The sequence below is a fragment of the Nomascus leucogenys genome, chromosome 13 (genome assembly GCF_006542625.1).
Source record: "Nomascus leucogenys isolate Asia chromosome 13, Asia_NLE_v1, whole genome shotgun sequence".
Classification (NCBI taxonomy): Eukaryota; Metazoa; Chordata; class Mammalia; order Primates; family Hylobatidae; genus Nomascus; species Nomascus leucogenys.
Window position 1 is genome coordinate 82879085 of NC_044393.1, and position 17328 is coordinate 82896412.

General features: G+C 38.6%; 1 protein-coding gene across 2 annotated transcripts in view; it reads left to right on the forward strand.

Annotated features, from left to right (window-relative positions):
• Positions 1-17328, forward strand: part of EXOC4 (exocyst complex component 4) — an 821125-nt gene that overhangs the window by 684453 nt on the left and 119344 nt on the right. For both annotated transcript variants that reach the window (XM_003261356.1, XM_030825691.1), the window contains one exon: positions 8454-8632. In XM_003261356.1, coding sequence (XP_003261404.1) covers positions 8454-8632 — 179 coding nt within the window. The remainder of the gene's footprint in view (positions 1-8453; positions 8633-17328) is intronic.

Consider the following 17328-nt stretch of genomic DNA (forward strand, 5'->3'; position numbering starts at 1 on the left):
CTCTCCACACATCCTCAAACCGTGTGACTGCTCTGATAGTTACCTGCCGCTCCCAAATACACTGTCGTTCTAACACTTCTATCCCAGAAAAAAAAATGGATCATCTTAAGCCATTTTCACTTTTTTGCCAATTTTACACAAAGCATTTACTCTTCTTTATAGTATCTCTTTTTTTTTTTACTTTCCAACTTTTATTTTAGATTCAGGGGCATGTATGCAGGTTTGTTACATGGGTAAATTGTGTGTCATGGGGATTTAGCATACAGAATATTTTGTCACCCAGTTAAGAAACATAGTACCTGATGGGTAGTGTTTTGATTCTAACCCTCCTCCTACCCTTCACCCTCAAGTAGTCCCGTGTCTACTGCTCCCTTCTTTGTGTCAGTGTGTATCTCATTTTGCCCCTGCCAAGGTTCACATCTCTCTCTTCCTTCCTCCTAAAACCCCCTCCCCTGCTCATTCCTCATCCCTTCTCTTCTCTGTTCCAAGAGAAGAGAAACCTTACCTGATACCTCATTGCTTTTGCCTGAGGTCAATTGTTTAATGTCTCTGCTCTGAAAAGATTTTGATTCTTCAAGTGGAAATCATATGGCAATTTGAGATATAACTAGGATAATCAATAAGCTGGTATACTCAGGGGAAGGAGTTCAGTGCTATGTAAAGTATGGCTTTTAAACCTATACTCATTCTCAGTAGTGGAAAAACCAGAGTTATAATGTGTTCAACTTATAAGTGATTATTGGTTATTTTACTCCTATCATCTGGTAATCTATTTTGAAGTTCAGGAATTCTTTATGGAAAGTTATTGTTATAATTATGCACTGTATCATGCATATTATATAGTGACTCCTGGCAGAAAAACTGCATACCTACAGAAGTCCTAGCACCTAAAGAAAAAACATGAACCTAATTGTTTATACCTAGTGTTGCTTGACAATATCTATGAAGCAAAGTTAGTGGCCAAGCTTATTTGAGTGTCTTAGCTAAAGAAAGATGCATTCTTTTTCCAAACTCATAGAGCATTTCCATGCAATTGTGTTCCAAGTCTACATATCATAACTCTGAGCTGGTGCTGTCAGCATCAAAGTAACATGCTGCTTTGCAGTTAGCTTTTTGTTTAGTTTCTAGTATCAATTTTCATGGAATTTTTTCATTGTCTTTACCCACTGATATATCAGTGTACTCTTCTGCTTGGTACCAAAAACGGGGATACAAAACGTGGAGAAACCCTGAGACTGAGCCTTGGGTTCCTGCCCCCTGTGCCACTAACTCCCCGTGTATCCCCTCCTCCTCTGCACCTCCAGCTCTTCCTCTGTAAACGACAACCTGTGAGTCTCCAACTTATTGGCTATATTTTTCTTAAGTGATGTTTGTGTGTGTATGTATGTGTTTATGTATATTTATTTGTTTTAACTAGCTTATTAGGTCTTATTTAACATCCAGTAAAGCTATGTTTTTAAGCCAGATATTTATGCTTCAGAGTAGGTTGGAACCCCTTGTGTAATCACCTAGTATATTTCTACCCATTTTGTGGAACTTTGAATATAATTGTACTATTTTTAGTTACTACTTCAGGTTCTAGTTTACATTCATGGCATTTTTTTTTCAAACATTCGTCATTTATTTGATGTCTCAGAAACACAACCTTCAATTGTAAAGCTGTTTTAAAAGAAAATTTGGTCAATTATTTGATAATTACTATTTTCCAGTGAGGTTTCCAGAAAAACATTGTCATACAACCAAAAGCTGCCTGTAATTGCTTTTGAAAGGTTCAAGTTCTTAGATAAACTCAGGATTCAACACTGATATCAAAGGCATAAAGTTAATGACCAGAGTGCCTAGCCAGTTTTATTGTTCTAGAATTTAAGTGTTTAATGACAGGCATCAAATGAGTCACCCAATAGTGGCTCAATAAATACTTGTTGAATGAATGTATGTCTGTATTCATGTGCTACTTGATATATAAGTAATGGATTCAAATAAGAGAAAGGATAGTGTAGGAGGAATCTCGGAATATGAAGTACAAAGACTTAATTGTTTGCCCAAATTCTGAGCTGCAGTTTTATATTGGCAATTGAAAATTACTCAGAAATAAAAAAGTTAACTATTTAATATATAGAATATATTGTTAATAATATAGGCAAAAGAACAAAATTTATGCTGCTAGGAAAGAAAAACTGTAACTTAAACTAAAAGTATAATTATAGAGAAATTTTAAAGAATTTCTTCTCATACACATTATATAGAGCTGAGTCAAATAGGAACAGGTGTTTTCAAAACATAATAAATCTCTAATACTAATGCATTTGAACTTATCACATACCTTGACCTGTGATTAAGATCTTGGCCTCTAATTGGAGAAGCTGTTCTAATCCTGGTGTTTTGCTACCAACCCAGCCTCCATAAGAATGGTGTGTTTATGTCTTTCTTTTAGACTGGGAGTCTGCATGGTGGCAAAGCTGCCTTAGCAGAATGGTGTCTGCAATTTACTCTCTAGACTTTTGCCTCTGCCATAGCCTTGGTAACTCTAACCTTGCTTCTTCTAGAAGAGGCTAAATTATGCATAATAGTTTTTCTGTGCTCAGCCTTAAGAACACAACACATAAACCACTCCAAAATACTTACACAAGGACAGAAAGATAGACTGACAGAAGAAACTATGCATTTATGCGTTCCTGGATTGAACATGTCAAAATGTAACTGTCATTCTAAATTTTCTCTCTCCAGATCTGAAATTAAAATGGCAGAGACAGTTTGCAGGGATTCTGATTGCTTTCGTAATATTGCTTAAGTTTGTAATTGGTGCATTAACTTCTCATCGTACATGTTATATTTTGTATAAAACCTTCATTTCCAGAAACGGCACGCTGGGAAGAAACTTAAAGAGCACTGTCAAGGGATCTGTGTAGGAAGTGATTCCCAGGAGTTCACCATCTTAGAAACTATTTTGGACAGGAGTAGGAGAGATATTGATTTTGAAAAGCCCAACAAAAAATTCTTTTTCTCACTTCTTATTTGTTCCCTGAGCTTAACTCTTTCTTGTTATTTTAGAAATTTGAAAAATAGTACACCCACAGAAAAGTTAACAGTGCAGTGAATGCATATGTACCATATACTGACTGAGATTTCCTGACCACTGACATCTTGCTATACTCACTCTATGCTCTCTCCAAATATATACACACACTTCCTTGCCAAACCATTCAAAAGTAGGCCACAGACATAATGGCCTTTATTCTTAAACTCTTTAGCATGCATTTCCTAAGAAGGAAGACATTCTCTTATGTACCCATATCATTACCATATGTATTAGTTTTATGTTGCGGCCTTGTAACCAATTACCACTGTTGTCAATAGGCATGGTCATTTGAGTCTGTCCTGGCTTTTCACCTGCTCTGTTCTTTATCACAGGGGAACTGACTTTGCAGGCAGCATTTCCTAGGCTCTTAGGGCAGTTATCTCAGGTCTGGGCTCAGCAATAGGAAGTGGTGATGAAAGATTTGGGGAACAGGGCCAGGAGAGAGAGAGAGAGAGAATAAATAAAATGTGATCAGATACAGCACAGGTCTGCAGACCAATCCCTGAAACCATTTGTGATGTTTCATTCATAATTGCATCAGGTCTGTTGAAAACGCAGATTTTTTTTTTCTTTTTTGCTTTCCTTTCAGTAGATAACAGAATTCTTTAAAGACTAAATGGAGACAATTTTGAGCATCTTTGGCAAAATTTCCTTAAATGAATTCTTGTCAGGTAGACCTTTTTAAAGATTGTAATTGTGTGGTAAAGTTAAGTTAAATAGGTTTAACACTCCTGGCAAAATTATCTTAAATGAATTCTTGTCAGAGCTCTTTAAAGATTATAAATAATTGTGTGGTAAAAATTAAGCTTAACAGGTTTAACATTCTTCTTTAGTTTCATAGGCTTCTATGTGAGCCTGTTGGCCAACTGATTTGGAAGGCAAGTCCCCAGATGGGATCCAGTACCCAAAACACTCAAGTTTTGAGTTCTGATTTCTGCTCCTGGCTGTGTCAGATCATCTTTGAGCAATTGCTGAGTGCCTGTTACCTCTGAGTTTCTGTTACTTCACCTTCTGAAGACAATATTAATTTGCTGCCTGTTTCACTCAAAAATACATAGTGTCTTCATTAAATAATGTGTTACCATAATAAGCAGAAGATGAAGGGTACGTAAAAATTCAGTCCTAGAAAGCGGAAATAATACTGTCCAGTTGCCAGGCAGCAGCCATTCTGGCTGTGAGGTCTTCTGCAGGGGACAAGTGACTGTGTCTTCTGCAAGCCTGGAGCCACCAGTCCAGACCAGCTTCAGGCCAGTGTGCCCATTGCTTCCCACCTTGGCACAAGTAACTAATACCCATGTCCTCCAGTTTTATGTGCTGGGATTCCTGGCATGCCCATTTGAAAGTTCTCTCATATGTGGTGAGATGTTCCGTTTTTCTCTTCACTAAAACGTGAAGTTGTTTTTTGGAGAACATATGGACAGTATAGAAAAGCACAAAGCATGATACATTTCTGCAGTTGACATTTTGGCATATAGATATCCAACCTTTTTTCGGCTCATATATTTATTTATTTTCTTAATATCATACAGTACCTATAGTTGTATAAGTTTATTTTACACAATTGCATATCATAATGAAAAATAAGCTATACCAAATATTTTTCTATGTTACCAAGTTTTTTATATACATAATTCCTAATGACTTCATGGTTTTCCATAGTATAGATAGATCATAATTCAATCAGAGGGTTTGGAAAAAAATCTGTAATCAAACAGCTAAAACCATCCCTTTAAGGTTATTCTAACACATAAAAACCTTCCACCAATCTCTTTGACACACACAAATCCTCGAAGGAATGATTTTTTGTGTGAAATGGTTATAGCTGTCAATCACTTATTCTCTGTGTCATGGTTTCTGTGCTCTTTTCAGGTTGTTAGGGGGTGATTATGGATTCCTGTCAAATGAGATGTCTGCTATGTATTCAACAAGAGGCAGTTTGTATTTTTCTCAGTCTATTGCTCTCCTGTCTGAGGAGGTTAAGCAAATCTCAGTGAGCCAGAGGGAAATGGGATAGGCATCAAGCGCTGGCAGCACACGGCAGACATGCCCAGGGCCCAAGATCCCCACTCAAGCAGATTAGACTTCTTACATAAATACATTTGTCTTAATTGTCACATTCCACCTGGGGCTACACCTAATATGCATAAAAATGGCTCCAAGCCTGGTTTTCAAAGCCATTTGCCCCCCGCTGTTGCTTTTTCACCACCCAGCTCAGAGGCATTTTCTGTGTTCTATCTATCACAGATGATTAAGGGGCTCGAAGAGTTGATATATAAGGGCAGATTAAGAAAACTAAATATTTACAACCTGACTGAGTGACAGCCAAGGGAAATACTATAAATGTCTTCTGGGCTCAAATCACAGAGGAGACATTGTTTTTGCTTTTCCTAGTAAGTGGATTTTAGAGCTATCCAAATTCAGAGAAAGTTTTCTTGGGATGACATCTCATATGCTAATTAGATGAGTCAGCTAGAAATTGCATTTAGCAGCTACTAACAGAAACTTGAAATAGCAGTGGCTTAAGTAGGGTTTCATTTTTCTCTGCTATGACATGAAGCTCAAAAGCATTTTTATTGTCTATGACTGCACTGTTGCTCCATGATGGCATCAGTGCACCATTGCCCCACCATCTTTGGGCTAACCATTATGCTCAGCACTGGCTTGCATACTCAAGGTCACCTGATGTTTGAGAAGAGCTACTGCAGCCCAGTTGCCGTGGCTTCATTCCATTAAGAGAGAAGGCAAAAGAGGTGTCTGCCAACTAAGATTGCTTAAGAGAGCTTCCTTGAAGCCGATCTACTGATTTCAGTTTACATCTCACTGGCCACCACATCTGCAAGAAGGGCAGGAAAATTTAGTGGGGTTTTTTGTTTTGTTTCATCTTAAGTTGGGCACATTGCTGACCCCAACAACATCAGGGTACTTTTACCAAGAACGCATGGGATAATGGATACTGGATAGGCAGCTAATGGTTTCTGTCACAATAATTAACATCTTGAAAATTCTGATGAAAGTCTGGGCTGTAAGACGCTGTGGTTGGTATTTGTAAAACTAGCCCTTGATATGTAACATATTTCCTCCTGCTCACTCTTATCTACTTAAATTCATTCATCATCTCACTAAATAAACTGGCCATCTCAACAGATCTAAGAATAATAATAACAACAATAGTTTTTACCAAGTAAAAACTGTTTGCACTGTGTTATGCACTTAAAAGCATCCCCTGAATGATTTGCTTTAAAATATTCTAAAGTGGTGATGGGGAGGTGTAAATAAGGATAAATGGAATAAAACTTCCCTGAGTTGCTAATAGTTGAAGCTGGAAGACAGTTACATGGGGGGTTGTTATACTCTTCTTTCTACTTTCATAATTATTGAAATTTTCCCAATGAAAAGCTTTAAAAATCACATTTAATCCTTACATTACTTCATATCAGGTCAGTTCTTTTACCTCTAGATAATAATGCTTGGAGTTAAGCAGTGTCACACAACAAGCAAGTGGCAGATTCAGTATTCAAACCTGGGTTTATCTTACTTTGAAGTCTGTGTCCCACCCTTGCCACTCAGGGAAAACACTTTTTAGACAAGCAGCCTGGGCATCACCTGGAAATCAGTTAGAAATGCAGAATTCAGGGCCCCACCCCAAGACCTTTTCCAAGCCCCTTAGATCAGATTAGTGCACACCCACATTCCATGTGCTTGGTTCACTGCTCTTCATTGCCTCAACATCAACTGTGACGTTTCCTTTAAAAAAGATAACCCTTGGCTAAAATAAGGAGGCTAGTCGTGACTCACTACTTGGTAGCATAAACATTTTAGATAACGATTTGATTCACAGCAGTTGTTTCTTTCAACATTGGGCATCTGCTATGGTGCTGGGCACTAAACGCCTATGTGTCAATTAAGCATCTTTCTGACTGTGTGTCAACAATTTTTATTAATCACTGCATGCTCGAAACTTAATTTGGCTTGTTCTAGTTAAATTAAGCCCTTGCTTCTTCTCACTTAAGGTGTGTTAGATTTTAAAAGCCTCAGGTCTTACAGAAAACTCTCCAGGTGCCTATTTCAACCTCCTCCAGCATCAGCTCTGCTTACCCACCTGTGTGTAACTTTCTTGATTTTTTTTTTCCCTAACATTCTCAGTCATCTTTTTTTTTTTTTTTTTTTTTTTTTGGAGACAGAGTCTCATGCTCTGTTGCCCAGGCTGGAGTGCAGTGGCACGATCTCGGCTCATTGCAACCTCTGCCTCCCGGGTTCAAGTGATTCTGCCTCAGCCTGGGACTACAGGTGCACGCCGGCATGCCCAGCTAATTTTTTGTATTTTAGTAGAGACGGGGTTTCACTGTTGTTGCCCAGGCTGGTCTCGAACTCCTGAGCTCAGGCAATCTGCCCGCCTCAGCCTCCCAAAGTGCTAAGATTACAGGCTTGAGCCACCGCGCCCGGCCCTCAGTCATCTTTTTTAATTTTAGCCCTCTTCCTTTTTAAAAGGAAAGAGAGCTGTGGAAATTAGGAAGCCTGAGTCCTAGCTTTGCCACTCATGTGTCATGTAGGCAGAACAGTTAACTGTTGGAGCCTCCAGTTCTTCATCTCCACAGTGGCTGAGCTATATGATCTCAGGTCCCTTCCAGCTTCATCCTTTGTAACCCCCTGTAACTTGATTTTTCAACCCCGCCCTGCCCCCTGCAAAACATTTTGAAGATATTGGGCTCTGCGTGAAACCCACTAGATTATATTTTTCCAGTCACTAAAAGGATCCCAGCATTGATGTTTTTAATTGGTTTCTTTTTCCAAATGCTAAATGCCTTAATACTTATACTTTATGGGTGTTGGATCCTTTTTAGAACAACTAAGTAAATGAATAAATGAAGCCTGTCATCCATCTCAGTTGTAGCCTCCTCTTTTAAAGAGGCTGGGTCTTCTTTGCTTTTGAACATTATTCAATATTTTCTAGGTGCCAGATTAACTTGGTTATTTTATTTTCACTACAATAAACTTTAAGCCATGTACATATTTAACACCCTAAGCTGTTTATCAACTTCTATAGCATGAGAAGAGGCAAGGAAAACACCTACGGGAGAGCAGTATAGACGCCATCCCCAGGAACCATCACTGTACAGATCAGGCCCATACTGGTCCCTGTTGAAGGCACAATCATTGGAGTCATTTATTTCTTCTTCCAAGAACTTTTTCCCCTACCAGAATCATGTTAAGCCGGCATGTGATAGTTGTCTCACAAAGTTAAACCTAGGAAAAAGAGCACGCTGTAAAATAGTGGTCATGTCAGTCCTTGTGCTAGGTGTGCCTAAAACAGTGTTGCCCGGTCCTTCCTTTTCCATGCTGTATATATGAAGTGTGTTTCCGATTTGCTTTTCAGGGCAGCTTTTGGCAAGGAGTCTGAAGTTCTTATTGGGAACCTGGGTGATAAATTAATCCCTCCACAAGACATCCTTCGTGACGTCAGTGATCTCAAAGCCTTGGCCAACATGCATGAAAGCCTGGAATGGTTGGCAAGTCGAACAAAGTCAGCTTTCTCCAATCTTTCGACATCCCAGAGTAAGTATCTGGTAGGAAGCTGTTGTGGGGACAGTTGAGGAACTAGACTGAATGTGTTCATTGAAAGATGGGAGTGTACACTGGTCACCATATGGGGGTGTGTCCCAAGTTGTTAGAAGATCCTGGTTAGAATTCTGCTTGTGTTCCACCTCTCGTACTTTGTGATTCTGGGAAAGGGACTAATCTTGGTTTCCCTGTGTGGAATGTGGGAAGCCAGGAAAGGCCCATGTTAACGTAGCTTGATATTAGCATAGCCTTAGAAACATAAATTCATCTAGGATTGAGCCACTATGTCTCAAGAGCAGAAAGCAATACCTTTTTTCCTCCTTACAACAACTTCTCAAGGCCAAAAACTGTCTCAGAGCTCAGGGCTGTATGCACGGCTGACATTCTCATTTTACCTGACAAAGCTAATCTTTTTTTTTTTTTTTTTTTTTTTTTTTTTTTGAGACGGAGTCTCTCTGTGTCGCCCAGGCTGGAGTGCAGTGGCGCAGTCTCCGCTCACTGCAAGCTCCGCCTCCCGGGTTCACGCCATTCTCCTGCCTCAGCCTTCTGAGTAGCTGGGACTACAGGCGCCCGCCACCACGCCCGGCTAATTTTTGGTATTTTTAGTAGAGATGGGGTTTCACTGTGTTAGCCAGGATGGTCTCAATCTCCTGACCTCATGATCCACCCGCCTCTGCCTCCCAAAGTGCTGGGATTACAGGCGTGAGCCACCACGCCCGGCCATAAAGCTAATCTTTTTATTACAGTCATAGAAGTGATTAAGGTGCTAAAAAATAGAGTCAATGAAGACAATTATTCTGGAAAAAAGATGGCTAAGAGATAGCAATTACAGATTTCAAGGAAATTAAGGAACAGAACATGAAATTAAGGGGAACCTCTTTTCCTATGAAGGACCAATGACTTAGAGAAAAATAATTTGAAAACTTTAGGGCACGTAAACTTTAATAACTATAAAATTATATTTAAAGCATTATTTGAGGAGTACGTATGACACAGTTAAAACAGAGACAAAGAAAATATGATATGAAGAAGGCATAAAGGAAAAGGCAGATTTATTATTTATTTGTTGAGACAGTCTCACTTTGTTGCCCAGGCTGGAGTGCAGTGGCACAATCTCAGCTCACAGCAACCTCTGCCTCCTGGGTTCAAGTGATTCTCAAGCTTCAGCCTCCTGAGTAGCTGGGATTACAAGTGTGCACCACCACACCTGGTCTCAAACTCCTGGGCTCAAGCAATCCACCTGCCTCGGCCTCCCAAAATGCTGGGATTACAGGCATGAGCAACCACGTCCAGCCCAAAAGACAGATGTAGAGGTATGAATGGAGAGGTAGAAACATGATAGGAAAAAGCAAAAAAAAAAAAAAAAAAAAAAAAAAAAAAAAAAACAGCAGGAAGGAGAAGGAAGCAAAATCACCTCTGAATGTAATATTAGGGCTATTAGACAGTTATTAGAAAGAAAACACATTATTTGGACTGTGCACGTCAGAGTGAGATTTTTTAATCACTGTCATTTGAGACGGTATTATTACTTGATTAACCACGTTTCCAGCCTAGAGATGGAAAGGTGTGGATTAAATTCACAGAGTAAATTATTCCCTTATCCTCTAAGAGTCTAAGGAGCCCCTTGAATGCTCTCTATTTGTATGGCCTCATGCTGATTCTCTGCCTATCCCAAGGGCCAATGCCAGGTGGGAAGAAGGGACTGAAGCAGTGGTCTTCAGAGGGAGATCATAGAATCTGCACCAGAAATCTCCTTAAAATATTACTGTATATTTATACCTTTATTCTTATGTCTTTTATTGAAAATACTACTTATTTTTGAGACAGTCTTGCTGTATAACCCAGGCTAGTCTTGAACTTCTGGCTTTAGGTGGTCCTCCCATTTCAGCCTCCCAAGTAGCTGGGACTACAAGCATGCACCACCATGCCCAACTCTAAAAGACTGCTTTTTATCTGATGATAAAATTATACAAGTTTATTCTCAGAAATCTATAAGAATAGAAAATGTGTCTACCAGTTAAGGATAGTTTGGGCACAGTATTACTTTTGAGGAGATTCTACATAAGGAGGTATCCATAAAGGCCCCTTTAACTTTATAATCCCATAATATCAGGCAGTTCTATTACAAGCAGCAGTTTAAATTATCCATTTTATCTCCCAAACCCACTCTGCTCCCTTCTCCCCTCTAGAAAAAGTCAGAAAGAACTAATTTTTTCTTTGCTAATTACAAAATGAGCAGCTCTAAAAAAGGGGCCACTTGCCTCTTTTCCTAGTTTTCTTTGACTTGCAAATGCAGAGCTGCTTAGGTAGTTTATTTAGTAATGTTTGAAAGGGGTGCTCTCATTTAGCATGTCATTAGCATCTAATATTTAATGCTACAATCTCTTATTTCTAATGACATAGCATTCTAGATTTCTATTCTGCCCATTCTAAAAGTGCTTCACAAAGCAAGATAGTACATAACCTCTGTAGCAAGCCACTGAGTGATTCACACAGGCTAACCTGGCATCAACTGTTTTCAAAAGGAGAAAGATGCATTCTGAGTTATGCTAAACTTTGTAATTGCACAATTTAGCTGTTGTGTTCATGTCACTGAAAGTACCCAGTAAAGTTGATGTCTAATTCATGCCTATAATCATCTCTGTTATTCTGACAAAGATCTCATCTACCATGCCTGTTAATCCTTTGCCTCATGTGCTCAGTTCCATTTTATAATATAAGTCGTACCCTCTCAGTTCCTTGCAGGGTGATTATTCCACCCATTGAGTGATTTAAGTAACTGTCAGCATTTTGAGGATCAGTGCAAAACCCAAGTGAACTGTAATCACTACTTATGGTGTCTTTGCTAAAACAAAGCATCAAGCAAGCCTGGTTTATCCTACTAACAGCAAGCCCAGCTCACCCCCACTTATGTGCTCTTTGAATTCCCAGGAGAGATGCCCATTGATGTTTATAATTTGAACAAAGCAGGGGATTCTTTGATAATGGCTTACTTTGATTGCCCTATGTCAGTGTGACTCTAGAAAGGGAACAAGGGGACAGCTTTTTATTAATTTTTTTGAAAAGTGAACCAAATGATTACTGCAACAAAAGTGTTTCCAAGTCTGGAGACTACAGAACATGAGGAAAATGCTCAGCAGGATGGGAAGAAATCAAGATAAGAAGATCTTCAGTTTATTTCTTGTTCCACATTCTGTTAACTATTTGGTACGGTAAAGGCCATGTTTTATTAAGCTTAAGAAGCTGTTACTGTGATAGGGTGGGAAAAGTTTGCAGAAAATTATTTTCTTTCTTTTTCTCTTTTTTTTTTTTTTTTGAGATGGATTCATGCAGTGGCACAATCTCAGCTCACTGCAACCTCTGCCTCCCGGGTTCAAGCGATTCTCCTGCCTCAGCCTCCCAAGTAGCTAGGATTACAGGCGCCCACCACCACAGCCGGCTAATTTTTTGTATTTTTAGTAGAGGCGGGGTTTCACCACATTGGCCAGGCTGGTCTCAAACTCCTGATCTCGTGATCCACCCGCCTCAGCCTCCCAAAGTGCTGAGATTACAGGCATGAGCCACCACGCCCAGCCGAAAATTATTTTCGTAGTAGAATATCTCTTCAGATAGGACAGTAGGATTCTCATCCACCTGAACATTTCATGTCAGGTATTACATTTAGAAGAAAGTAGAGAAAAAAGTTCTACATTTTAGTGGCAGAGCATGGCTGGCTATACATTGTTCAGGAGGTTAAAACTGATTTTTTTTTTTCCTAGGGTAATTTGTTCATCTCTTTTAGTATTTGCCTAAATGTTTCTCTATCTCCTTTAGACATAAAAGTGTCTCCTGGTTGTATCTAGCTCCTGACCACACCAAAGGTACCACTCTTGCATTTGCAGTACCACACAGTCTACACTTCCCTCTTCCGTCTACCCTGGTATTCTCCCCTCAGTCTTTCCAACACAGTTTCTACTTAAGATTCTTTCAGTTGAAAGTCACAGACTTAACTGAAGGAAAAAGAATGCATTGACTCATACAACTGATAAATCAAAGGACTTCAAGAGTGGCTGGATCCAGAGGTTCCCAAAATATCGTCAGATCCCAGGCATGCTTACACACCTGCTCTCTCTCTCTCTCTTTCCCCCACACCCCACCCCCGTCTCGCCTCCCATCCCTACCCCTAGAAGACCCTTACATTCAGGACCTGCTTTAACAGATGTGCTTTCAGTGCAAGGAAGGTGAGCAGGAGCATATTTAGCCTTGGGCATTCAGGATCTAAGTTTCTACATGTTTTCCTGCATTAATCACAATTTCAACCTTATAATAAAGGCACAAATAATGCTGGCTCTTTGTAATGCCTGCTGTTTGTAAGATCCCTAAATAAAGACTCCAAAATTGTTATCATTAAGAAAATTCTCAGAACAAAAATATGACCTACACAAAAATTGTTAGACTATTTTTCAGTTTAACATTAGTGATTTTCTTTTTCATCTTATCCTTTTGTTTTAAAGATGGATTGTTTTTAAAAATAGACTACACAGAATTTGAAGGAGGCTCAAGGGCTTATTTTGTCTCCATGGCTTCCTTAGGGAGGCCTTTCTCTCTATCTTGGATTCTGTAAAAATCTCTGGGATTAGAGATTCTACAACCTCCTTGATTATATATTCTACTCCTTACCATCCAGGAAGTCATTTTTTTTTTAAGTGAAGCCCCTGTGCCTCATTCTTCTTTTGTACTCTCTTCAGAAATTAAATAATTACTGTTAATGAATGTTTTCTCTATAAAATATTGTAATGCATCCAAAAATATTTCCGTGGCCTTGTACTTCCCTATCTCTGGATTTTAAAGATTTTTGGGCCTGTGACAATTACAGTCTGTGAGTCAAGGACACGCAAACCTAGTAGGATTAGGAGCCCCAATCAGGCACAAGTTCACTCTCTTGGACGATGATTTGGCTGTTGGCTTTTGTGAATGTGGGGCTTAGGGTAGGATCTTTGACACCAGGCTTACCCACTCCAGCTCTCTGAGTCCCCATTGCTGAAGTTCTTGCTAAGTCCACATACATGAATAATAAGAGTAAGAAAAACCACACCCTAGTCTTTTTCAGTCTGAGCAACCACAGAGTTAAACATTCTTCTAATTTTTTGGGCAAATAAATCTCATAATTTTGGTTGCCAGAATTGGTTTGTAAATTGAAGTATTGGTTATACAATTATTTATATACTTACTTCTTACAGGTAAATTATTGTTAGGCATCTTAGAAATCATCTGGCCTAACTCAGTCATTTTGCATATGAGGAAATTAAGGTCTCAGGGTGGCTATATCACCTGTCTGTGCCAAACTGAGATGGAGCAGGTCTTCAGATTCCCAGTTTAATTTTCTTTCTACTATGTCAGAGCCACTAATTGGACCGTTCATGCCATATTCCTATTAAACCATTCCAGCAGAGTGGGCATATTTTATTTTAATGGAAGCACTTTAATGCTTACAAGCAAGTTGTGATCATTTCTGATCATTTTCTTGTGCCTAAACAGAATTTCTACACCTAAATATATGGAATTATTGTACAAACCCCTCTTGAATTTCATCTTAGTTGCAATAAAACATTTCTGTAATTTGCCACTCTCTATTTTTGCTTTGCAAGTATTTTCTAAGTTAGAAACTCCATCTGTCTTGTTATCATGCCACGTAATATATTCTAGATATTGCATCGCCCTATACATTAGCCACTAGCCTTGTGTGGCTATTTAAATTTAAATTAATTAAAGTTAAAATTGTAGCTCCTCTGTCATACTAGCCATGTCTCAAATGCTCAGTGGCTGTTATATTGGACAGTATAGGTATAGAACATTTTCATCATCACAGAAAGTTCTGTTGGCCAGTGCTGTAGATCATCACTGAGGTCACTGATAAAGGTTAAAAATAATGCCAGTCCATATACTTAGCCTTTGAAAGATACTTGAAATGCCTACCTAGTTCTATCAAAACATGGTGAACTACTTTAATTGTCCAGCCTCAGATCACATGTACCCTCCTGATGAAGGTTGATGTTTTTGGCTCCGCATTATCAAAATTTCTCCTATTGATGTTAACTAACGCTAAAGGGAAAAGGTTTTGTGATCAAATAGACTTGGAAAATATTAAAGTACATTAAATATAATTCAATACCAGAAAACCTCTAAAACCTTTACTATATTAAACAGATAATTACAGCAGTGTAATGTTTCTTAAACTTACTTTTCAGTGAAATTCTGTTGTCCCAGCGTATCTCACAGGGCTTTTTGTCCATGAAACAACTTCTGGGCGACACTGCCCGATGCTATATTTCTGTAATTTGTTTAGAATACTTTATTTCTCCCAGCACCATCAGGCTCAGGGCAGATATTCCACTATTGCGGGAACTTAATTTCATATTATTGGCAAATTTGCATACCATCAGATGACTTATTTTGCAATTTGGTTATTTGATTATTTGATTCATTTAGTGATTTTTAGAAATGTTTAAGTCAACCAATATAAAATAAGCATGGTTTCCCTTTCTGCCTGTTTCGGGCTTGGCTGCTGCTATACTGACCCCTTTCCAGTCATTGTGCCTTTCTCACAGTTCTCAAAGATTCTAGCTTCAATTTTATAACACACCCCAATTCATGGAATAATGTCAATATATCCATGGTGGGGCTCCTGGGATTGATTTATGAGAAAAGTTTTGTTGTATAATATTTTTAGATTTAGTGTAAAGTTGCAAAGATATTACAGATAATCTCCTTATCTCTCTCATCCAGTTTCCCCTATTGTTAATATATTAGTATGATACATATGTTACAAGTAATGAATCAATATTGATACATTATTATTAATGAAAGTCTATACTTAGTTCGGATTTTCTTAGTTTTTCCCTGATCTTCTTTTTCTGTTCTAGGATCTCATCCAGGATATATCACATTTATACCGCAGTTTTCCCGTATCACAGTTATCACATAGTGATGTCTCCTTAGGCTCATTTAGACTGTGACAGTTTCCTAGACTTTCCTTGTTTTTTATGACCTCGAGAGTTTATAGGAATTCTGGTTGGGTATTTGTAGAATCTTCTTCAATCTGGGTATATCTGGTGTCTTTTCCTGATTAGACTGGGCTTGCGGGTTTTCAAAAGGAAAACTACAGCAGCGAGGTACCATTCTCATGAAATCACATCAAGGGTGGATATCATCAATGTAACTTATTACTGATGATGTCTGGGATTGATTTTGTGCCTCCAATTTGTGTAGTCCTCTCTAGGCAGTTCCTTCCAAATTTTGGATTGACTCTCCACTTTCCAACTACAAATTGCTTATCTTTCTAGTGGCTATTTTTTTAACATGATAGAAGCATCTTATTATAAGCCCAATGTTTGGATGAGTTGAATACTTGCTAAGAAAAATGGTTGTCTACCTTAAACAATTATGCAGTTGATAAATGAATTATAATCTTGTGGGTCCGAAAGACTCTGTGGGAGGAGCTGTTTTTTAATACCCTGAGCCGCTTGACTAAGGCCTATAGCTACTTTTTGGTTACTACATGTGCTAAACATCCCTTAGTAAATGTATACAACCATATTAATTTCAAACAAAACCATGCTGACATTAAAAGAGTTTAAATTTCTTCACTAAAAATAAAGTCTTATTTTAACCCATTTTAATTAAACTGTAACGTGCAATGTTGACTCAAAACCCATTCACAAGTGGAACTCACTTCCTGAGATAAGTCCTTTTAGAATAGGATACCCCATACCGAGCTGCACATCAGTTATAATCAGTTAGAGAGCTGTAAAAATACTGATGCAGAGATTTTGATGTAATTGTTCCTAGGTATGACATGGGCAACAGGCTACACCCCAGACCAATCAAATCAGAGGCAGAGAACCTGTGTTGTAAAGGAGCGGTTTTCAGTCTCATCGCATTGGAAATACCTGTGCTTTTTAACATATCCCCAGGCAATTTTAACAAACAGCCAAGGTTGAGAACCACTGATTGAGAGCCCCTAAAAATTTCTTCTTCAATTTCTGTCACTCTCTATATTTGGGAAATGCTTTGTAATTATTTTGCCAGTTCTTCTATCCTCTGGAGCTTGAGATTAATGTGATTTCCCATTTTACAGACAAGAACAGTAGGCATGGAGATACAGTACTTTGTGTCCATGCCAGAGTCGGAACCACAGCCTTGCTTAGCAGTTGTTAGCTAAACTGTCACCCAAATCTGATTAAAAACAAAAATGTTCCTCTTATACTTTTCAAGCCAGCTAAATGAGAAGGGCACAAGGAATCTGTGTCTCTCAGCACAAAAGGCTGCAATTGCCGAACCAATGGAATGAATGCAGATATGTCATTGAAATTATATCATTGAAAATAAATGGAAAAAGCTAGGTGTCAGTCCACCCCCATCCCCCAAGTGCACAGTTGTGCAATATTCCAGCATGTTTTTTATGCATTCCCTATGGTGACTCAATATTTTCTATGAGATAGAATGTGAATATTCTCATGCTAGAGTTCACTATCGTGGACTCTTTGTGCCTTAATAGTAAATGAAAAATAAAATGTAAATCCCCCAGCTGTTTGTTTTTCTGCCTTGGCACAAATGAGAATAAAAATTTCCCTACCCAAGATCTCATGGGAATCTGTCATGTTTCAGGTTTGCTTTTGTCAGACCATTAAGCCGGAGTTTCCCTTGTCATA